The sequence below is a fragment of the Acartia tonsa genome, chromosome 9, assembly GCF_053477335.1.
Source record: "Acartia tonsa isolate MP-2025a chromosome 9, ASM5347733v1, whole genome shotgun sequence".
In the NCBI taxonomy this organism is placed as follows: Eukaryota; Metazoa; Arthropoda; class Copepoda; order Calanoida; family Acartiidae; genus Acartia; species Acartia tonsa.
The window spans coordinates 45,967,245-45,993,328 of record NC_137268.1 but is presented as its reverse complement, the minus strand read 5'-3'; the positions used below and the strand labels follow the sequence as shown (position 1 = coordinate 45,993,328).

At 29.6% G+C, this 26,084-nt stretch overlaps 1 protein-coding gene across 1 annotated transcript in view; it reads left to right on the top strand.

The window, feature by feature from the left end:
- Window positions 1-26,084, top strand: part of LOC145329059 (cell adhesion molecule Dscam2-like) — a 219,139-nt gene that overhangs the window by 133,664 nt on the left and 59,391 nt on the right. The window contains exons 3-8 of the mRNA XM_080173079.1: window positions 1,411-1,471; window positions 4,913-5,023; window positions 5,577-5,703; window positions 5,898-6,049; window positions 9,525-9,639; window positions 16,364-16,427. Coding sequence (XP_080029205.1) covers window positions 1,411-1,471; window positions 4,913-5,023; window positions 5,577-5,703; window positions 5,898-6,049; window positions 9,525-9,639; window positions 16,364-16,427 — 630 coding nt within the window. The remainder of the gene's footprint in view (window positions 1-1,410; window positions 1,472-4,912; window positions 5,024-5,576; window positions 5,704-5,897; window positions 6,050-9,524; window positions 9,640-16,363; window positions 16,428-26,084) is intronic.

Below are 26,084 nucleotides of genomic sequence, written 5' to 3'. Positions count from 1 at the left end.
TTAAAAAAAATACGATAACTTTCAATGTTGTTACGATAATTACGATACTTTGCAATGTTACGTAGGAGTCTCTATTCGAGAAGAAAAATATTCGATTTATTGTGATTTCTCTTGGGAGGGTGGTGGTACCCTCCCCCAAAATAGTTATAAACCTTCCCGGGACCTATGAAAATCTACCCTGTTAAGGAGAACCCGATCGGTTCAGCGGTTAGCGAGATCCTTCGGTACAGACACACAAACAGATATCCTGTTACTTTAGTATAAGGATTAATTTATTTTGAAAAATATTCGCTGTACTAAAGTGACAGGATGTTTAAATGTGTGTTTGATAAGATCTCGTAAACGGATGGATCGATCTTTTCTCATAGGGATGTTTTTACCTGGGTCCATGGAAGGTTCTGAGCAAATGGGCGGGTTGATCAAACATGAAAATGACCATCCCTTTAAAAATTTACTTGTGGGGGGGGGAGGCTATACGCCCTACCACCCCTTGAATCGTAGCTACGTCTGAGACTCAAAACTTTAACTTAAACAGAATTACAACAAACGTATTTCATAAACCCTTTTTTTCTACTTCCTAAAACTATTACTTTTTTGGATGGGGTAGGGGAGGGGGGATTGGGAAGTGGGAGAGTAAAGCTAAAATAAAATCCTTATTAAAAACGTGTTATACGGATTTTTAAAGTTTTCTTATGATACTTATACTTATAGGGCTGGAGTTTTAATGCTTTATTACAAGTGACATGCTTTAAAAACAAAACATAAAATGCTTTGTTATGATAAAGCTACAAAACATGTCATTATTATTTCAGCTTTTACCACTTTTTATAAACCTTCCCTGGACCTATGAGAAACTACCCTTTAAAGGAGAACCAAATCTGTTCAGCGGTTAGCGAGATCCTTCAGTACAGGCAGACAGACAAAGATCCTGCTACTTTTATTATGAAATATATAGGCATAGTCGACAAGAAACATGTTTATTGCATACTCAATAAGGGAAATAGATAAATATAGAGATGCTTAGATTACAAAAAATCTGGGAAAAATTTATAATCCTTTCAAAAAAATTGTCTAATACTCAAAACATGATTTTCAACACTTTTTTTTTATTTTTTACATTTTTATTTTATTGATATCTCTTATAAAATACGACAGGACTGACAAAAATTTAAACTGGTTTTCAGCCATTCTCAAAAATCATGTATGGCATCGTATTACAGACAATTTCCACGAATATTAAAATAAAATTATGAAATTAAAACCAGTTTTGTGAGCCACTGTCTTCGGCCTCTGACGGCTAGCAAATATGGTTTTATTGTAATGATTTTGCATTTTAATATCCGCGAAAAACTGTCTATAATACGCTGCGATAAATAACTATTATTGATTTCGTTTTTTTTTTAATTTCAGGTATTATATGCGAAGAAAATTTGGATGTGAAAGAAGGAGGAAGAATATTGCTACCCTGCAGGTAAAATCTTATGTAAAGAAGATTCGCTTACGGGTCTTTACGTTATTTTTGTTTATTATCTCTATATATAAGGATGCTACGCTTAAGATAACATGCTCTTAAGCTCCAGAAACCAATATAGTATTCCTTGTACATATGATTATGCACATATCTTTTTTTATTTGTTTGTTCGTTTAGATCTTGCTAACACAAAACAGAGTAAGTTTTCATTTTTAGGGAAGCTTCAATTCAAAATATTTTCAAATAAATGCCCCCTTATTCAAATAAAGAACCTATAAATGCTATGTGCGAAACTACTAGAAAATAAATGGACTTACAGATCAAAGGTGGATTCTTAAAAAAAAAATTCCCACTAATCGCTTAGTGGGCAAAATTGTTTTCGTGAAAAATCCACCAAAATCACATTAAAAATCTACAAAAATTAAACAAAATCATAGAAGGGTTATTAACATATGATTTTATTTAATTTTTGTAAATTTTTGATGTGATTTTAGAGGATTTTTTACGAAAACAATTTTGCCCCACTAAGCGATTAGTGGGGCCATTTTTTTTTAAGAATCCACCTCAGGAATCTTTTAATAATGATTATAGAGTTTCTTTTAAGTGCTTGAATTTTTATCAGGGCTAAACTTGGAAGGACATACTAACATTACAAATAATTAAGTGTATAAAAGCTGTACTTAAGGAAAATTCAATAGCAATTTTTAAGCAATTCTAAGTTAAAAAGACAGTAATGAATACTTTTTAGTAATCGTTAAATGTATTTACAATGTTAAATGGTCAAACAATGTGAAATTCTTCCCAGTTAGGACCGCTAAACCAATGCTCATAAATTAGAACCATCAGTTTAAAGGAATTAGGGTTGGTGTGCCAAATTTGTTGAACCTAATGCAAAGCCAACAATCCTTTGATTTCTTAGTCTTACTCTTCAACATGGTAAAAGATTATGTCTGTTTATAGGCGAAGACATTGTTTTAACCTCACTTAAACATCGAGCAACAATATGACACTTTTTAACGTCATCAATTATGACCTGTTTTAGCTGGGATTCGAACCCTAACTTGTAGGATAACAAGTATTAATAAAAAGTTAACTTTGAGGTTTCATTGTCCCCACTGTTTACAGTCAAGGGTCAGGTGTTTGAAACTTTTTGTTTCCTCCAAAATGACACATTTGCTTAAACTTTTTATATACAACATACATACATACATATACGTAGCAACTCTATATATAAAGAAGGTTTTCTAATGATTCAAGTTAAATTTTAGAATATTTTTAAAATTGGTCATAATATTTTTAACCTTTTTTTCTTTAGTTTTTCTACCTGTCAAATAGAAAGTAGAAAGCTAAAGGAAATTATTAGAGCAAATGAATGGTTTTATGTATGTTGTCATCCTTGTTTAGTTTTAACGGTCAGTAAATATGTTATGCTACGTGTGTGTGTGTTCGTATGTGTATGTGTGTGTGTGTGTTTGTGTATGTATGTGTGTGTGTGTGTGTGTTTGTGTATGTATGTGTGTGTTTATATGCTTAACAGCGAGGAAAATGTTTGTCTGTATATAAACGATATTCACGCAAAGCAGTAATATATTTTTTTTCTTAAAGACAGACAGTAATATAGGAAATGAAAACTACTGTTAAATTAATCTACATACCTTTCTTTCCCCCAAGTTTAATAACTACCACCTTTTTCATTGATTATAAATTCATTGCTTTTATCAAATATTTATAATTTGTTAAATTTTAAACTTAAGAATATTTAATAGTCATGATATTCACCTTAACCCGTCATTTAATCAAATTTTTGTATTTACTTTAATATAAGTTTACTAAAATCTTGTAATGTAGGAACTCTTTAGATAATATATTTGAGTTAGTATGAAAGTAAAATGTTTCTTTAAACCCAAAAATCTTTTTTTTACAGCAAAGACAAAATATTCTATGAGTAGAATTAAAAATCATATAAAAGTTAAAATAGTGGATCTTATAAAAAAGAAAATTTCGGCTTGTCAACTTAATCTTTCCGCATCTTGTTGTAAAAACAAACAATCTTGGTAAAGTGTGTTGTAAGATAAATACATTTTTTTCTACTAAAGTTCCTGCTGTAATTGATTAAAATTGAAATTCTGTCCTTTTGTCCTTTTAATCTAATTTTGGGGGAGGGTTCATTTATTATCAATTGGTATTATGCAATTTTGTTTACAAAATATATTTTTGCTAAAAATGGTTATTAGCTCAAATGTCTGGACGTCAAAAAATGGGGATGGTAAAAAAGCCGTGACCTCTAGCTTTTCAATTTGAATAGGTTTCTCATGGGTTAACCAGATTTCTTCAGGGAGGGGGGGGGGGGTGATCACTCCCCCTCACATAAAATGAGTGGGGATAGATAGTTTGTTTGTGTGGGAATGGGGCAAATGATTTATAGAATATGGAAGGGATAATTTATCTGGAGAATAAGTGTTTATAGTGTCTATAAAAAATTAATTCGTAATATACAAATGACCAATGGCCAGTACACAGACTAAATTATCAATAACAGGCAAGTATACATTGTAGTTGACCATTGGTAGGCCAGTATGACGTAATTTTTATAGGCACTATAAAAAGCTTCAATGATTTGCATTCAACTTTATCATAATTTTTCTTAAATTATTTTTGTGTCTTTGGATACACAAATAATTTTTATCAATTATAATAAACAAATAGATATATACAACAAGAATTATATGAGGCAAACATTGTTTCTTTAGATAAAATATTCCCCTCTGACTTTTTTTTCTTTTTAAACCTGCCTTTTTCCTTAAGTAGAATGATTATTAACCATATGACTAAGTGAATTTTAATTATAAAGTTTCTTACAAATAGTATAACACGACTGACATAGATTTATGTGCAGAATCAGGGGGGTAGAATTAGTGTATGTTTATTAAAAAAATAGAAGCATGGAAAGAAAACGAAGTGGCGTGTTGCATCATATTTTCATTGTAGATTTGATAGGTTATTTTAGGTTAGAATATGTTAATGATGGCCCCGCATGGTTAGAGCCCCCTGCAGGGGATGAAAATAGGAGAAAAGCTTCTGTGAAAATACGATGAAACCCATTACTTCGTTTTCTTTCCATGATTTAAAGAATATAATAGTAGAGTTGCTACTCTACAGCCATTAAAACATTTGATTTTAAGAAATTTAGAAGACTATAGAATGTAAGTAAAACTCCATACAGACAACCAACTCATTAGTTTCACCGTTTTTTTTCTCATTAAAATTCATATACACACAACTGTAAGTGGTAAAAAATTCACCTGTTTTAATATCATGACAGCCCCTAAACTCAAAAGTATCCTTTTTTGGTTGAGTATTGAACTACTCACCTCCATGACAACTTGCTTTCGCCTTTACAATTACTCCACACTGGCTAAAAAGTTTATTTTTAAATTTTAGATTTAGCCCGAGTTTTCTGCAGAAAGATTCTACACTGTACTGGATTAGATCAAACCGACGGAATCATGATAATGTGGCCATTGGACAAACTGCTTTCCATAAAAACTACAGGTTAACCATTTTATGATTATAGCGGAGCTACGCTACTCTAGAATTAGTATATGTTCGCTTTTCTGTACGTCCTAGTAACATCGGAAATCGAATAATGGTAAAATGTTCTAACTTTACATGTTTTATTTTACCTAAAGACTTTAAATTTACGGTTAATATTTTTAGTAATGTTAACGCATAAGTACAACAACATCGTAGCATATTCTAAATTTTAATTTATACATCGAGTGTTATGATGAAGTCAAAAATTGTCAATATTTTCTTTGCATTTTCTGTCTATCTATCCGTCTCTCTATTATTTCTTCGCCTAGGTCTATTTATCATTTATTAGTAGATTTATCTATATATTTTTCTTTCTTGTTAACTTTTTTGAGATATCCTTTTAGTTTAATCTTATTTTAAACCTAATTTTTTAGAGTTTAATTTACTTAAACATTTCAGGTAATCTGATCTTCTAAATAAGTCGGCCAAACTTTTCAGTAGCTCTATTACCCTAAATATATATCTATCTATAAAACAATCTATCAGCATAATCTTTACTTTTAATTTTCAGGGTTGATTACTCTATGTCCGAGGGTCGGTATGATCTGTATATCAGTGATGCCGAGTATATGAGGGACAATGGCAAGTTCGAGTGCCGGCTCAAGGAGGACGGCACAGGCGTTGAGCTTTATACAAAGGTCAGTTTGTTTTCAGCTTACAAAAGGATGAATCTTCTATTGAATTTCGTGTATTTATTTTGTAAACTTTAATAAATAGTCGATAGTATGACAATTTTCATTTTTAAGTGAGGAAAAGTTATAGGAAACATGTTTCGTTAAATTTGATTAACCCCCTCCCCTTGAATTTTTATATTATCTATTTTTAATTTCAGACAATTTCTCTGACTGTATTGGTGCCTCCGCCCGCCCCATTGATATCGAGTTCCTCCCCCACAGCCCTAGAGGGTACCAGCTACAAGTTGACCTGCACCAGTAGTGGGGGATCTCCACCCCCACAGATCACGTGGGTCAGGACAAGCGACAGGTAAAACGATTTTTAGTATTCTAAGTCATACTATCAGCTGCGCCCCTAGCACTAGGAACATTTATTCGAAGAGGGAAAAGGGAAATTAAAATAAGCCCAGGTATAAAATAGCATAAAACCATTCCGGACCTAATGTAAAAAGCTTCTCTAATATGGAGAACTTATTCTGTTAGTATCTGACAAAAAAAAACTTCCTATATCATAGTTTTTTGGAAAAAATTATTAAAACATATTTACAAACATAGTTCAAATTGCCATAAAATGCCATAAAAAATGATTGCTTGAAGACGTTCAGAGAAAAGGTAATTTTATAAAAAATTACCATGTTATCATCTTTTTATAAATGTGGCAAATTTATAGACTAGTACACTGCTAAGACCAAGGGCAAAATAAATAAAATTTCCTTGTTTTTAGACGAATTTCAATGTTATTTGTTTTTCCGAATACATATCCGAATTAGTTGTAAAAATTTAATATGTCCATAATACATATTACCATCAAGCAAAAAATTGGCCATTTAAAACTATGTTCACATATATCTTCTCTAGTGCCACATTAGAGTATTTTTAGAAATATATTACCCAAATTATAGGTAGATAAATCATTAATATTTTACTCAGGCTTATTAGGGCAGAATAAGCTTTTAATCTTTCTTTGGCTACCTACTATTTAATACGACAAACATTAAGCTTATTTAAAACTATATGTTAATTTTTTTATACATAATAAATACTTTAAACGTCTTTTATGAAGCTATCTCTTTCATTATCTTAAACCCTTGATTGAGCACTCTATCCTGTTTTAGTCTATGCTGTGAATAGGACTGGTCATTTAAATATGGCTATCTTATTTGACACAGGACATACATCAAACTAACTATCTATCTATCACATTTGCTGTCTGTAGTTTCAATTAAACTTTGGACTTTTGTCAACATGCTATCTATTTTTCTTTTGAATAATTTTTCCATATTAGGAATGCCTATCTATCTATTTAAATATTTATTATAATTCTAAATATTCTAGAGGTCAAATTTTATCCAGTCTTTTAATTGATACAGAATTTTTCACATACAATTTTTCCAATGTTTTGCTTTTAAGTTTTAATTGTTCAATGATTGTGTAAATAACGCCTTTTATAAGGTTACTTTTACTTTTAAGTAAACAAAAAAAGACAGATAGACGTTCGAACATACACAACTTATAGTGTAGCTGCGCGACACGAATTTTGAGATTCATAGATATAAATCGTGATTTTGTATTTACCAATATGAAGCGTCACTTCTCAGAACTTAAATACTTTATTTTGAGTGAAATTTCAATTTTTCTAAAATGGTTAAAATACGTATCATTTTGAAATATATGTATACAAATCTAACATGAATTTAAAAGTGAAGGTTGAATTCAGCATAAATCTACTTTCAGTTTTAGTTTTCAAAAGAAAAAGTAAAAAAAAAATTAGGGTGTAATTTTTTTCTAAGGGTGATTTATCTTGGGAGGGTGGTGGCACCCTCCCCTTAAACCCCGAACTATAAGAAGCTACACAAACAGACACAGATCCTGTTACTTTTCTTTAATATAAGTATTATTATTCCAACATTTTTTATTTCTTTTATTTTTTTCCTATTTACCCTAAAACGTTAAAAATAAGATATGCCGGAAATAAATAATTGGCTGTTTAATTTTTTGGATCTATGAAATTTGATTTAAAATACGTCAAAATTCAATAAAGTTATATTTGACCTTTTAAATAAATGAATAATAATAAAATTTTTGAAATATTTTAAAACTTTTAATATAATAAACATAAAAAATAGCTTAAAACTAAACTAGTACCGAAACTTTTCTGAATATTGTTTTACTATTGTTCAAGCTGTTTTAGAGATATTATTTTCAACCAAATTAAACACTTTTTGAAATATTTTATACAACTGATAAAAATATATTTTTAACAAGAATGATAAAATTTATAATTTGAAAAGCACATCAATAAAAGAAATTGTTAGTGGCAAGGAAAATCTTCTAAAGAGTTAATGTTTTAGCCTTACATTAGCCGGTTGAATCATGTTTCCTAAAATTATTTCTGTATCACAGAGAAGTAGAGGGCACAATAAGCTCTTTATTACAAATGTACCCTAAAGTTTTATGATAACATTTCTTATTCGTTGGCTTAACTACTTTGGGGAGTTTAACTGAATTTCAAATGGTTTGTTCATTAAATAACGTCCAAACTTATAGAAGTGGTAATTTTGTGTATCATCATCAGGGATGTACATCAATTTATCGGCCATTGCCTTTAAATTCCCTGTCCATATTCCCCTTAACATTACTAACATTTACCGGATACCTTTTAAAGTTGGAAATCTTTACAAATCATTTAAGCTGCCTATCTTAAATAAGAGCTTTCCTTTTCTGTGGACAGACATTTGGAATTGTAGAGTTGCTTTACCTTTATGAAAACAAGAAATATTTTATTTAAAAAATCTTAAACTCTAAGATGTTGTAATATTAGTATTCATTAGATGTGTGTCTGTGTGTCAGTGATCACTCAAACTTTAGTCCAGATAACACAGGGACAGGGCAATGGCATCTTAAGAAATTTTCAGCCACAAATTAATTCATCAAGAGATATGGATCTTTAAAGTATCACATTATCAATAGAGAAAATATTAAACATTAATACATTTTGTCTTAATGATAATGATTTGGAAATGGCAAATTAGAAATTTGTATTTAATTATTGCTGACTGAGAATTACTATTGTACATTATGATGCAGGAAAGCAAAAGTTTGGGATTTGTAGAAGTTTATTTTTCATCCATTGAACTATCCTTATATGTCCCTGGTAACCTGTAATCAAACTTTGAATAAAAAAGACAAGAACATTGAGAAAAAAAATTTCAAAAAAAGTTGGTATATCAATTTTAAATCCACATAAAGTTTACTTATCTTATTTACATCAAACATTTGTTGGGTTTATTTTATTCTATCTAAATATCCCACCAAATAAAATAAAAACCCAGCAGGGACCAAGACTAAACTTTTCTAACATGTCGGATGATGGGTCTAGCTTAAAAAAATCCGCTACTTAAGAATAAATGAAAGAGTAGCTGTATGCTATAAAATAAAATGTAAAAAGCCTTTGTGATAACAAATGATAAAAAAAGATACAGAATATTTAAAAGCCATTTAATTTTGATCCAAAGATAAATAAACACTCAAATTCTTATTTAGATTTTTAGAATGTTTTCAATTATTTTTGTCGACAGCATGACTTTGATACATATGGTCTTGGCTGACAGGGAAGATGGGGACAATGAACTGTAAATTATACTAGTAACTTTTCACAAGTAACTTTATCAACAGAAGGGATATGTGATTTATTGTACTTGGGGGTGTGTATCAATTTAATATCCACTATCATATTCCCTAAGAATAAGATTCTTGATCTTTTGATAAACAAAATTTTATTTCAGAGAACTTTTGGACGGCAACCTAACTCTTGGAACCGGGCCTGAGGGGATCGGATCCACGAATGAGCTGGTCATCACCCCGACAAAGGAACAGGATGGAGCCATGTTTACCTGCCAGGTACACAGAGATAGATAGATAGATAGATAAATAAGTTGAATATAAAGTATTCTATTGTGTAAGGTTATAAGAAACGATTTTAGAATGTAAAGGAATGTTTTATATATGAGCTAAAATTATTCAATTTTTTCTCAAACCCTTGTATCTAACCCTTAGTCTTATTATGGCAAGTGTCCTTTTTTTATACAGAAGGGACAGAAACTAACCAAAGATCTAATCAAAACCCTTGAATGTTTGTGATGCTATGAGCAGAATAGAACCATACACCCCCAGGGCAATAATTTATAGAAGATGCACAATTACATGTTTTTAATACAAAATAATCAAATCCTAAATCTAACAGAAACATTTTATATAACTTAATGTATACCCAAACTTAGCTAGTATTGATGTAAGTCTGTCTGAAAACAAAATAATTTACTTTTTATTAAAATTAAAACATTTTAAGAATATTTTCTATATCGAATATGCTGTTGTGAAAGAAAAAGTCATATTTAATGATTTATTGATACTGATAGTAACTAAATAAAAAAACTGGAAATAATTATCCTTGTCTTTATTTACATCACAGTCATTCATAAGGTTTCTATTATGCTTTAATTAAAATATTGCAACTTAGATAAAATTAAGAAAAAAAAAAACTATACAGGCAAAGAATATTTTAGAACACGTAAATACAATTTGCAATAATGTTTGTTTTTAAGTATATCAAGATTAATGTAGTTTATAAAGTTTGTAATCTTAATTTTCTGAAGTTATCATTTAAACCAACCATTTCTTTAAGCGTAACTGAATTAGGCTAAATCCTTATACAGTGTGTTTTTTTATGAGAACTTTTTTGAAAGCAATTTTACCCCACTTATAGTTATCAGAACTTAATGATTAATGGCTTATTTTCTTCGTTTTTTAAGGCAATTTATAGAACACCAAAAAATATTTCAGTGTTTATTTAAAAAGTACAGTAAAATCTAAAATTCAAAACTTAGGTGTCAACATCTAAAAATGGTTTTAGCGCATTTTTCTTGTGCTCAAATATTCAACCTTTTGCAAGAATGGCTGCTAAACACTTCAAAGTTGAGATATAGAGCTAAAAATGTATACAGATACTATTAGTGACATGTACTAGAACATATCAAAGTTTGAAGGTCATATCTCAACCAGGGAGGGAGTACTGGCCCCCTAAAGTCGACTACAGAAAATCCAATTTTTTCTTGCAAAGGGTAGAAGATTCAGGCATAAGAAAAATGCGCTAAAACCATTTTTCGATGTTGACACCTAAGTTTTGAATTTTAGATTTTATTGTACTTTTTAAATAAAAACTGAAATATTTTTTTGGTGTTCTATAAATTGCCTTAAAAAACGAAGAAAATAAGCCATTAATCATTAAATTCTGATAACTATAAGTGGGGTAAGATTGCTTTCAAAAAAGTTCTCATAAAAAAAAACACACTGTATTAGGGCTTCCAGACAAATGTTGTAAATTAAGGGATTGGTTGACCGCAATATAACTCCGCTAGCCACGACCATCAACTTTTCAATAGTGTAGTTAATCTTTAATTTCTTCACCTGTAATGTAATTAGCTTGTTGTTACTGCGCTACGTATGTATAAAATTATTTTTGTTATAGTTCATATTTTTTTTATTTATCCTGCACTTTGGCCTCCCTGTTTTAGAATTTATTTATTATGCATTTTTAATAAATGAGCGCTATAAATAAACATGTAAAAATAATCTATTTTAAAAATCCCATTAAGGGTCGTTTTTATATCGGTTTATGTCAGTTTTATAGGTTTGTTAATTACAAAATAATAAGGTCATTATCAGAAGAGTGCCCCATACTGAAGTTACTAATATGTAAACAAATTTGATAATTATTTATAGCATCGTATTGTAGACAAACAGCTTTCTGCGATTAAAACCAGTTTTGTTAGATAACACAGACAGCAACCTAATAATTATTCCAAAGAAGGTGTCTTAACTTAAAAACGACTTAATTTTGTTTTTAAAAAAACTTAAATTACTTTAAAAATAAGAGGTCTACAAAAAAACCGATTGCATATCTGAATTCTATGGAACTTTTTACATCTACTACTTACTAAAAGCACCGGCTAGCTATAAAAATAAAAGTTAATACACCTTCTTTGCAAACTATTTAGTAAATAGTTCAGTGTGATTACAACGAACATTATCAGTAATCAGTAATTAAACATTTACCCATTAATAGCAGCGAAGCTACTCCAAAACCACACTTTTATTTCCGTTCAACCATCTGTAAATGCAACTTAAGTTATAGTCATTTTCTTTAGTTTTTATTTAAAAGCTAAATTAATTGTCAATTAAAACATTTCAGCTGAATTTTAACACAATTGTCCTTGTTTTAATAGCTTGCTGCAGTAGATTAAAAGCATTATTTTAAAATATATTTATTTCAATAGCTTATACAAATACATTGATAAACAAACCCATATAGAAGAAAAAACATTATATACCATTTTTTAGCAAACTTATCTGAAATGGTTGCTGAATAAATGTAATTTATCATTTAACGTTTCATGTTATCTACCATAGCGCCATAGAGAATGGACGGACGTAAAATTTTCCGAGTTACCTACAGTTAAAGTTAAAGTAAAAAAAGTTTCGATGATTTTTTTTGGCGTAATCGTCCTTTATTTCGTTCTTTCTTACCTTTTTTTAACACATATAAATAGTGAGAGAAAAAAATGTATGTATAGTAGCAACCAAAAAGTGTTTGTGCAATATAGAAAATATTACAACTTAGCAAACAATATCTTAATATTATAGTATAAAGGTTTTAGGGTTGTCTGTAAAAATCTCTTACTACTAGTACCCAAAACTTTATAATAACATTTTCTTATTCGTTTGCTTAACAACTGTAATTACTTTTATTGAATTTTGATTCGTTTGTTCATTTGAGTTGAGTGTCTAATCGTTTCAACCACTTCTTGTAATTTAGTGTATCATCATTGGGGATGTACATGAATTTATCGGTCATTGTTTCATCCCTTTAGATCCCTGTAATTGCAATGCCTAGATTGTAACCTAGCTCTGTAATGGGAACGCTTTGTAAGCAAAAGTGATGAAGGTAAAAAGTTTTCATATTAACCCCACACTATGTTCCAGCGATTGACAAAAAATCGTTTTTTACATTTTAGAAAATAAACTTTTAAACAATTGTTTAGTAATATACACAAGTTTTTGGAAATAAAGCCGAAAGAATTAGCTCTTTACTATGAAAAATAAAAATTTTATGTGTAATTATACCAGAGGTATGGAGTTAAGTTCCTTTTCATCATTGTTAACAACTATTTTTAAGGTCAACTAAACTACATTTCAAATCAGTGTGGACCCTTTATTTTTAAAGCTATTTTTAAGTATTATATATTTTTGGAATCAGTATGTAATAATTTATATGTTTAGCCTTTAAAAGAAGTCAAATCTCCATTTTTTGTTGTAATCGTAGATGGTTTTCTAAGCATACCCGATTTCTGTAAAATAGACAATTTTCTTCTAATGAAAATTTTACGTTTGGTTCCAGATCTCTTAAGCGCAAAAGAGCGCAAGCAAATCCTCTTACATGGTGATATTAGATGTATGTATAATATCAGAGAACTTTACCCTGTGTATGCGAAGCTATGCGAAGTTTGTTTTTTTAAGCCCTAAAGATACTGGGTCTATCAAAAAATAACAATTTTTTAAGATATAAAAGTAATTTATTTTCTACTTATTTTAAACACATATTCATTTAAACTAAAAGTAAAGAAAAGTTTTAAATAGAGATTATCCCTAAATGTCTAGGCTCTTATCTGAACCATTTTACCTTTTTTATTGGGGGGGGGGGGGGGGAATGCCCCACTTATATCCACATCTGAACCCATTAAAGCTAAAAGTTTAAAATTTTTTATGTCGTTTCCTAGTTCAAATATACATTCTTATTTAATTCTTTAGCATTATTTACTCCTTTCACCCTTTTATTAAGCAACCTTTTTCCAAAGGTACTTTCATACTTTTTAAAAAAAGACAAGTATGATTTTTTAAGATAGAAAATGCTTCCTTTCAAGTAAATTGAAAATAAAATGCAAGTCTTACATATGAGAGATTTATAGGGATTAGACAATGGCCGAGAAATGAATGTACATTCCCAATGCTAATACACAAAATTGCCCCTTCTATAAATTACAATTAGTGATTGAAATGTTTGGACACTCAACTAATAAACCAACCAATCAAAATTCAATAAAAGTCCCACAAATTGTTATGCCTACAAATAAGAAAACGCTATTTGGTAAATTTGGGGACTATTATAATAAACAGCCCATTGTCCCCTCCCTCCCTACATATACTCATAGAAAATAAATAAGAAATAGGCTCATCTCTATGTCAACTTTAGATTAGAAATCTCAAAATATAAATTTCGGCGGCGGCGGTCGGCGGGAAAACAGCGGCAGATTTGCATATGATTTCAGTAGGTGATACATACTTGTTAGAAAAGCTTATGTTTAAAATTTGAAGTCTATAGGTAAAAAATTGCGGTCTCAAGAGCTGTTTAAAGATTTTTGAGGGATCAGGACCTGTAGGATCATACCTGGACCCTGAAATTGACTTAAACACTTAAATTTGATATTGGTATGTACTGGTATAGGATATTTTAGTATTTGGTAACTTAAAATGCTTAGTTTAAGACAAACAAAATATTTTTGCTCTTTACCTGTATAACCCTGCCAGGTTTGTTGGCATCCTGTGCCAGCCAGGATGGAGATATTTAAAATTTCGCTATTATATTGAAAGATATATGGATACTTATTGCTATTTAAATAAAATTTCATCAAAATTTTAAAATATACACTCTCTATGATTTTTTGTCATTTTTTGGCTTTTCTGGAACACGGTGCCCCATCCATCCAAATGGGATGTGTTTTTGCATAACTAACAAAATATTGAAATAGCAAACATAATATAATGCTATTGTTTTATTGAAAAGTTAGGCTGTCTATTAACTCAACCCTTGTAAGAAAAATCATTCTGAATAAAAAATATCAAATCCATAACATTTAAAGTTTTTGCTAATTTTAAATATTCGCAATATTGTATGAAATAGAAACATCTATCTTAACACCCGTCTGTCCGTCAGTCCGACAGTCAAATAACCAAACTTTACATTTTTTAGCGCAGCCACATTACATTTTGCCATTGAAATCATATACCTATCAATCTAGTTTGTTTGAAACGAATTTTAATGTAATATAAAAGGATGTTCTAAAAGATTTTAAATAAAATCTACATTTTAAAAGGAAAGGGATTTCGAAACTAATCATTACCCGGTGGATTAGAAACGGAAACTAAAAAACATGTATAGCATCGAATAGCAGATAATTTTTCACTAATATTTAAAAAAAAAATGAAATTTAATCTTTAATTTTAATATTTACGGAAAGCTGTCTATAATACGATGAAATAAATAGCTATCAACCACTCATGTAAAAATATGATATTTGATTTAAAAGACCAAAAAAATTTAAAACTGAAATTATATTTTTTTGCTTAATTACATGACCACTTGTATATAAGGAAAGGGAAAAAAAGTAAGAAAATAAACTCTACAAATCTAATTTCCTTTTTTCACACAACTCCCCCTTTTTTAGCACAGCATATCTGTTCTATAATATATATATTCTGTATATTCTGTAGGTCTTTCTAAACTTTTAAGAATTTTAAGAGATAAGACAATGGACGACGTATATAAACTTAGTGATGATAAACCACCCATTCAGTAAATTAAATTCTGAAAGCCAACGTTTAGAGAAACGTGATTAAGCATTAATAGTATTTATAGTCAAAAGTCCCCTCCCTCCCTAAAAATGAAAGAAAACGCATCAACCTAGTCGCCTTTAGCCTCCAAAAATTTGATATTATGAAAAAAAAGAAGGAAGGTGAGTAGGTTGTTTATATATGATAAACTTGAAATAGCCCAAAACTTGCCCTAAAACAATTCCATCTGTATTAAAGATTATTAAGAATAATTTAGAATTTAAAGCTCTGCTTCTTATGAACAAATTTTTCCTAGTTTTATTTTTTTTCTTGAAAATAAGACTTTTCATTATTAAGACATGATGTAAAATTAGAACAGTAGACTAGAAACCTTGGCCCCTTAACTTTTGGGGGATTTTCATCTCCTTTTTAATTTAAAAGTGTTTTCTTTGCATTTTCCTAATATTTCCAGCTTTTAAAATTAATACCTAATTTTTACCTTTTTGATTAAAAACACGGTATAACACACTGTTTATAATACTAGTGGCCCGGGGAGTTAAGGAAAATAGCCTTAAACCATCCCATGACAATTGTAAAGCTTCCCTGAATTGTACAACCCATTTAGACCAACATTTTCAGAGATCTTAAGCCTCAAACAAACATTCTTTACTACTGTATAATGGGACTACTTGTTTTACCCCTAGCATCTAGGGGCTATGTATTGGCTGTAAAGAAGGGCAGAAAAATAGCTTAAAACAATCCTGGGACCTATGTGAAGCTGTTCTAAAATTAGAAATCTCACTCGTTTCAGAATTCATTGAAATTTTTAACATCCTTTCATTTGTAATTTGTATTTATTATAAAAGTATAAAAATCCATAAATTTATAGTTTGTTTGATGTTTACCTCGAGATAAATCATCAAAAAACAACAAAAAATTAAAAATTACAAATTTTTAGGTTTGGAATAGAGCCATGAAAAGATCAGACATACTAGAAGTTTCAACAAATATCAGCGTCAATTGTAAGTACCAAATTTTTTATTCATATTATAGAGATGCTACTCCATAAGCATTACATGTCAGTATGACATTCATTATATTTACATCTATATATGATACTGTCGACTGCGCCTCTAGCATCCTATATTTGAAGGAATATGGAAGGACAGAAAAATAGCCTAAAACCAAGACTTTTATAAGAATAAAATAACCTAAAACCATCCTAGAACCTACAAGAAGTTTCACTGTAAAGGAGGACCATATCAGTTCAGCAGTTAGCGAGATAAAAAAGCTTACTTCTTTATGTAATAGGATAATTTCTAAAAACAACATTACCAGCTTTTTACTTATCAAATAAGCAACCTCCTTTTTTAGCTATGGTTATTATTGTAATAACAAAACTGTTTGAACATTTATCTTGAAAAATGCGTCAAAACAGATGTCTCTAAAAAGCGTACAAATTTGCGTAGGTGTTATTCATGCGATGTGCGTACAAAAACAAACAATTTTATGAAATAGCAAAATGGATATTATGCTTTGCTATAAATTGGTGAATGTTTTACTATTTAAATTTAATTAATTCAGTAAATGTGCACGATTTTCTTAACACATTCTAAATGCAAACAATTGTTTAAATGACTATGATTTATAAAAAATATATGTTGGCGGTTTTAATGGAACGTAATAAGCATTATCTATTCGCCTTTCCCTTTCATTTCTTTGTTTAACATTCCTTATTCTTTAACATTGGATTTAATAACAAAGGAAAGGCCTTTTTAATATTTTAAAGCTTTTTTTAAGGAGAAAAAACTACTTTATTCGTTGGCTTATTGATGCATATACGTCCAAGTATATGGTAAAGGGGTGATTACCCCCTTTCAAACTTTTAAAACCCTTATTGTTCCGCCCTGAAAAGTTGAAAAAATGCATTATATTACACCCTCAAACGTTTAAAACCTATCTTTATCCCCACAAATAAAGACTTTGACGTACCTGTGTTGATGATGTAGAAGACATGTAGCAAAAGTTTTCGTGGCTAATATTTTTATCGTCCTGAGGTTTCTCTCATATCGCACATGGACCCCAATCGATTTCTTAAGCTTAGTTTGGGTTGAAATGGGTAAAGTAAAGTTAAGAAAGCCCCGCAGAGATATATTTTATTAAAAAAAAATAAAGAGGGATATTAAATTAGTGACATTGTGAGCACAATTTTATCCATGTATTTATTTAATAACAGCCTAAAATGTACATTGACTTTTAAAAATAATTTATCCATATGAAATAATCTAATATGTTTTGTGACAAAACATTTTAACAGTTAAAGAAACATAAAAACAATCTATAAATTTGTTATTTTTAAATAGGGATAGGAAAAAAGATATGAAAAGTATACATAAAAATAAGTTTTTTATGAAAAAAGGGTTATCGTAGTTTTCAGGAAAGGCAAGGATAATAAAAGAACCGTTTATGTTGACGGAAAAAGAGTGATCTTAGCTGACATTTTATAGACTTGTCGTTAGAAGAACTACATAAAGACAACATTGTTTGTAACCATTCAAATTTCTTAAGTATTACTGCATTACTGTGTTTCTTTTATTTTTAAGTATTGCTATAGCTTTGCTGTTTATCAACAATAAATGTCCTTGTTTTAATAAAGCTAATTCCAAACATATGTATGGTAACAAATTCTAAATAATAAATACATCTTGATTTTTCTTTTATGTTTCCAAAAAAGGTTGCTTTGTTGGTCTTTTATGTTGCTAGACGCGTAGCATGTCTATAATTAGCATTAGAGCATGTCAATGTTGGGATATTTTATTCATAGGAAAATTTTTTTCAATTTAACTTTTCCATTTCAAATATTGCTATAAAAAAAGTTCTTTATTCGCGTATCATTTGATATTTAAATTGCTTTTTCTCTAAATCAAATACTTATTTCAGATCGATTATGATCAATTTAGTAAGCTTATAATTCCAAAGTATGTATGTTTTCTTTTAATGTACATATATCAGTTAGGGAGTTGAATCCATTTTTATAGAAGCAGAAATATAATCTATGATTATGGTTTGGACCCTCTAAAACTGTAATCTACCTTTCCACTTTCCCCTCTCTTGGTGAAGATATCTTCAACGCCGATACGATTTTTGAAATGTAAGATTCTACTTTTCCTTCTCTTGGTTAAGATATCTTCAACGCCGATACGATTTTTGAAATGTAAGATTCCACTTTCCCCTCTCTTGGTGAAGATATCTTCAACGCCGATACGATTTTTGAAATTTAAGATTCCACTTTTGCCTCTCTTGGTGAAGATATCTTCAACAAGAGAGACAAAAGAGGAATCTTATATTTCAAAAATCGTATCGGCGTTGAAGATATCTTCACCAAGAGAGGGGAAAGTGGAAGGGTAGATTACAGTTTTAGAGGGTCCAAACCATAATCATAGATTATATTTCTGCTTCTATAAAAATGGATTCAACTCCCTAACTGTATATTGTCATCCTTGCTTTTTGTTATTTCTGTTTATAAAACATATTTGATAACGTACTAAAACATATGATAAAATGAATTTGGATTTGTATGTTAGATGATAATTGTTGAGACTGTTTTTCCTTTGGCTATAAAACTCTATCACAAAATTAAAGAAATATATTTGAGATTTTTCTTTTAGTTTTAGATTTTAAGGTATTTTCCAGTATAGCTTTGAAATCCATTGATATCCGCTGAATTAGAACCGGTTCTCAGCCATGACTTATACTAAAACATCATGTTATAGCATCATATTACATAAACTTTTCTAAAATAAAAATCCTAAAATTAATGCTAGTTTTGTAAGCCCGTGCTTTCGGTCTATCAGAGCTAACTTTTTCTTCGGTTTACCTATCCCTGTCCCATTAAATATAAAAAGAGGAAGTGTAAAAAGGATAAATAAAATTCAAATTGGTATCATTCAAATTTAAATTATTCCGCTGGGTAACCTACGGACCAGAGATTAGTATTTTGTAAAACAATTAATAGAATCAAATTATAAGGTAAAAGTTTATGTTCGGCCGTTTATGAGATCTTCTGCTTCAAAAGAAGAAAATTTTAAGTCCCTATAGCCTCTAGTGGAGAAATAGTTATTTCTCGCATCGTATTATAAACGGCTTTCCGCGGATATAGAAAGTACAATTATGAGATTAAAACTAGTTTTTTTAGCCCCGTGGTGCCGAAGGCACCGGCTAAAAAACTGGTTTTAATCTCATGATTGTACATTTCTATATTCGTAGAAAGCTGGATATAATACGATGCTAGACATAGTTTTTTCGTATGGATAAGAACCGGTTCCTTTCCACCGGATTCGAATGAATACGAGAAAATATTTTCTGAAAATTGTCATATGAAGATTTCCTAAATAGAAGAACAGACACGATGGGGCATTAGATAAATAGCCTAAAACCACCACAAGAATAAAATTTAAAGATAAATTAGCTTTAAAACAATTTCATGACCTTTATTTTTGAAATTTGAGAACTCAGCGGTTACCGAGATCTTAACCTTACTACTTTTATAAATGGTATACTAATCTTCCTCTTGGGCAAAAGATGGTTTGATAAAAAGTTTAATATAAATTCATCTAATGTGTTTCATCCACATTTGATAACATGTGGAGAAATAACCTTTTTATAACAAGTTTTTGGCGGTCTTTTTTTTGGGGTGAAAAATTAAACATCTTATTTGAATAATTCAATTTTCTAAAACTCAAATTTGATAATTTGAAGATGATAAAGATATACAACTTGTATTTTAATGAAGTAACAATGTAGATTATGCATCTTGTAGTAATGTTCTATATTGGATCTAAAATCTTTGAATTTTATGTAGATATCAAAATATTACCAAGGTCCTTACATAAATATAGAGCCTAATTTTGGTAGAATATTGATAAAAATATATTATATACTTTTAGGTTAAAGGGGAAAATAGGAAAAAAATAAGCATTTTCTATTAAATACCAAATCAGACAAAAAAAGACCCTACGGTCATTTATTTCTTGTTTGGCTACTAAATTCCCATTTTGGTGAAAAGCAGTAAATATTGAGTACGCCAATATATTATGTTGTTTTTTTTTGGTTTTTTTTGTGCTTTTTTTGGACTTCCGTTATGGTCATGTGTTTGTTCAATCAGGAAGAATTGCGCTGACTTACAATTTAATGCTTTTTGTCGACTATTTTGGTTTAGGATTTAAAAAAAAAAACATGCAAGCTAATTTTTTATATAGAATTTTGTAATGAATGATTTAGAAAGAAACTTAATTTCGGATCATTGAAAAAAAACAAAGTAGCTTTTCTACTACTTCTAAACCCTGTTGGTGGCTCTAACCCTGTGGGGCAATCACTAACATGTACCTGACCTAACCTAACCTAAAATAACCTACAGTAAAAATACGACGAAACCCGCTACTTTGTTTTCTTTCCATGATCCTTAATTTCTTTCCCATTGTCTTATCCCCCTGAACCCTGAACGATACCCCATTCTATTTCTCTTGATTTGGACATGATAGGATATTTGAAATTAAACATAAAAACCTTTCAAGGCCCATCTCCTTAGGATTGGGGAAGAATATTCTAAGATTTTAAACTATTACAATCACGTAACTTAATCTTCACCAGGGATTGCCCACCTAGAATCTATAAGAAATGACAGTAAAATAGCCTAAAACAATTAAAGAAATTAAATTTTAAAAAAAGATAGTTTAAAAAACCATCCTGAGACCTAAAAGAAGTCCAAAATGGAGAATTCAATCAGTTATATGTTTTGTTATATCTTGGGGGACACCAAAAAACTACTTTAGAGGATAATATTAAAATTTAACAAAGAAGTATTGTTAAAGAATACAGTATTAAGAAAAGAAGTTTGATGCAAAAATTTTAATTCGGGTGTATCACCTAACACTTTACGGGTTATGAAATGATTAATACCCTAAAAAAAATTCTGGTTGTCTTTCCCTTTTTCTGCTTTCCTGCTTCATCCAACACCCTTTTAATTTTAGGGATATGGGAATACATAATAGTTATTTATTGCATTGTATTATAGACAGCTTTCCGCAGATATCAATGTAAACAATTATAAGACTAAAACCAGTTTTGTTAGACCTGAGAAACCTAAGGCAAGGGCTAACAAAACTGATATTAATTTTATATCTCTTTTTTAATATTTTAATATTTTTTTTCAAATAATACATTTTTTACCAATTTATCTATCCCTAAATTTTAGCTTTTGAATGATTCTTTCTAGTCAAATATGGTCATTTTATTATAACTATCTACCTACATTTTTAGTAATTTTTGTACACATTTTCATTAAATCCTTTACAGATTTAAATTTAAATAATACTATAGTGATGCACTTTTCCATCTAGTTATTAGAAATTGCTTTCTTATAGTAAATCCTGAGCTCTTATTGGAAAGAAAATATGGTGTAGATTAAGTTTAGTGTCATCTCTCTACCTAAATATAGTAATAATAATAATATTTGATAAAATCTATTATCAGTAGCTCAATAAATAATAGACAAGATTATAATATGCAATGATCAAGTTTTTCACTAAAATTTTGACTGTTTTTGTTAAAAAGATAATTGAAAACGTCAAATGTTCCCTTCCTCCCTTGTTATATTTTTTATAGTAGTTTTAAGCAAACTAAAATAAAGCTTGTTAGTGTTATTTTTATTAAAATTTACCTACTTTTGATCATCAAACAAGTAATTTTCATTTTTGGCAAAAAAAGAATTCAAAATACCACATCCTTTCTGTCCTTATGTATTTTGTTTTTAGAAATTATAAACATTATGGATAAGCTTGTCGTAGAAAGGATGATCTATTTTCCAATAACCTATCTCTTTATTCCTGGTATTAATAAAACAACTACATACTTTAAATGCATAGAATTCGCCATTACAGTTGGGTTGTTGCAAATTTTAACCCTACTTACGATTATGTTATTTCCTCTTATTTAAATTGATTTTTAGTAGTGTGTAGAAATATGTCTATAAAATCGTTTAATTATTACAAAACAAAATTATACAGTTCCTACACAGTCTTATTCGCGCATTTCTTGTTCAATGGTTCTCAACTCACCTTAACTTTTCGCAGATTATATTTATTAAATATGGCATAAGAGTATATTTGCATGAAGATTTTTTAAGGTACAAAATATTTTTTTTCCAATACATCCATCAAAACAAGTCGATTTAGTATCAAATTTAATCTACAATTGATTTACATCTTAATCAAATAGATACAAAATCAAATATTTAATTTAATCTAAAAAACAAAACAACAAACCATAAAGAAATATAAATAAAATGATAGACTTTGCCTAAAGAAAGTCTATTTCAAATGATGTTCATATAAAAATTTTAAAAAATTTCATGATTAATTAGCTGAAATAAACCATAATGTCATTTTCAAGGACTTTTCATGATACCAAATAATGGACTTTGTGTCGACTTTAATAACAGACGGATAAGCTTTGATTAAATTTCGTCATTAAATTTAGCCAGAAAAAAACATCTGAACAAAATTATGAAAAAGATTTTATTTACTGTAATGTTTAAATATCCCCCATACCAAAAGAAAAATCATTAATCTGAAAAATATTTTAAATATTAGCATTTATACACCATTAAGATTTTTACTATTTGACCAAATATAAGATTTTTTAAAGCTAAAAACCATTCATGTTTGGAAATAAAAAGGTTTTTTTTTGTCCAAGAAAAAGACTTTTCTACACCACATAAATAAAACAACAATTACATACAGGGTGGGGCAAATAAGACCGGACATTTTTCAAACGATCATAGCTCCAAAACTACTTAACCAATCAGGACGTTTGACCCCACTACAAAAAGCTTGGGTAATAACCTTTTTGCCCATAAAAATCTTTGGTTGATGAAGGACATGTACTCCGAGCTGGACGCACATATGTTCAACAAGGCGGATTCCGAGTGCGCCCGTACAATACCCTGGATTCTCGACTATGGCCTACTAAATCTGATCTCAGTCTATCTATAGACGAGATAGACTTATAAAACTTGCTCTAGTTACTCTTAGATACATAAGTAAGACACTAGAAAAGACTAGAGCTCTCTATCCCAGCTGGCTTGGCCGTAGTACTCTGGCAGTGTGAAACGTGGCAGATTTTGACATGTCAAAAACGTCTAAAATCTTGAATATTTCTCGGTTCTTGACTTTAGGGACCCATATGGAACTCGTTTTAGACTATGGGTTGCGCTAGTAACCCTTACTAAATCTTCATGCCATTTCCAAAAAGGTAAATAACGTTGTTATAGCTCAATTGTGGCCCAATTGAGAGCAGCCGTGTTGAAAGTTAGCTTAAAAGATTGGTGAATTTGGATCCTTCAGTTACTCACTCCCGAAGGAGATGTGGCCTCCCAGCAGCCCCTATCTTAATCTAATGTACTTTTGGGCCTGGGGCTACTTTGAAGCATGCAACAATAGACATGCCCATATCACAAAGACCTCCCTCATGTCCATTATTAAGGAGAACTTCGCCAGTTTGGACAGGGACACGGTGATCATGGACTGCGGGCGGTTCAGGGGGCGGGTAAAAGGCGGTGATTGGGGCTGGCAGCGATTTTATTGAATAATTTAATAGTCTTATACACAATTTGCTTCCCAGTTTCTGAAATTTAATAAAATCTTTAAAATTGACGATTTTATGTTCATTTGATTAAAAAATATAGTTTGTCCGGTCTTATTTGCCCCACCCTGTATATAGTATTATTGTTAAATATATAAGGATAAGACATGGACGAAAACATACTCACAAATATGATAAACAAAATTACCCCTCCTGTAGTTTAAAATTATTGGTGGAAAGTTTGGCCACTTATTTTATACTAATCAATCAATATTTTCAAAAATCCGTGAACGTTTTAAGGCAAATGGAAGAACGTGTAAATTTTTTAAACATACATGCTTAATTATAATATTAGGTTTTAAAGTTCAGCATACAAAAAATAGGTAGGGGGCAAAATGATAAATGAAATAGAATTAAAGCCTACCCTAAAAATTTATAAATCTAAAAACTAAACATTTTAAAACTTAAAAAAGAAAATTAGTAAAGACATTTTTGGTTTAGATAGCCTTAATTAAGAACATACAAATTAATAAAATGGACTGCAATCCTTACCTGCATGTTTTGACCACTTTTATGTGTTTTTTTCTGAGAAAACGGAAGAAATTTGAGTTTAAAAACTGACCCCAAAAAAGAGAAAATGTTAAATTGAATTATAAGAATTTGAAATTGAAAAAAATGTTGGAAATGCAACGATTTGTTTTGGTAATTTATACACTTCTAAACAAGTACTGGTTTTCTTCAAAGATAGCGTTGAAAAAGATTATAAAGTAAGAAAGATCAGACAAAGATTTAGTCACCGAGCAAATTTGTACCCAAAGTTTTATCAACATGTTCTTTTTGATTTCATTGCTTAAAAACTTTGGGTTCTATTATTAATATTGGTTTATCGTCCATTATCTTTCACTTAAAGATCCCAGTTTCAAAAAAGACTATAGTAAAAAGTATTGTTAAAGAATAAACTAAAATTTTTTCATTGTATATTTTCCACCAACAATACTACAGGAAGCAGACACTAAATTGTAAGATCCAAAATCTAAACACGGTTTGCTATTAGTTGGCTTTTTAAACTTTGGAGTTTTAGGTTCATTTATGATTAATGGTAAATACTAAGTAAGGGTTTATTAATCATAATAGGAGTATATTAATCTAACGTCCATTGTCTTATCCCTCACGGTCTATTAGTTATATGCTGTGTTGACCATTTTTATGACTTAATATTTACTATATACATTGAGGCTTAAAGAGTAGCTGCGCTACTAAAAATGAGAAATAAGAAATGCAATTATAATATTGGGTGAAATGGAGAGAAATTCATTAATGTGCAATTCTATTAGCAAATCTTATCTTCATAACTATTATACGCATGTCTAGTCTAACTATTCAAAAGCGAAATAAAACATTCTGAAAGGTGTTTCGCCTCCCATTTATATCATATGGTGTTTGTAATAGTTGTAGGAAAAACACTAGTTGATTATTACTTCAAAAAAACTAATTTGCCTTTTAAGTTTTGGTAAAAACTAAATATATAGAAAAGTTCTGGGTTAAATTAATTATTTATCGGGATGGTTGTCTCAAAAAAATTCAGATTTACTCTAAAAATATTTTTATTAATGATTTTTCAACGATATAAAATTAGAAGATTTTTATATTTTCTTAAAACAGCACAATATAATTTTTTGTGAATATTTTTGTTTTTAACCCTCCGGATTTTTTTATAACTTAAATTATATTTATACAAATAAATCAAATAATGAAAGTCCATGAAATCTGTACTTTTAAGATTTGTCTATACTTGTTTTTAGCGCAGCTACTCTATAACAAAGTCTTGACTGTTTTACAAGAAGGACAAAATGACTCATACTCATAGATTAATCAGCATATAATCCTATTTTCAAGAAAATCTATTAACACAACAAGGATGGATGAATGTAGAAGTTTCAAGACCAAAATCATAAAAATTGGTTTACTCAACAAATGATGCTATGGTTTAAGCATTTCAATTTGATATCCAAGCATAGTTTAAATGCCATAAAAATAGC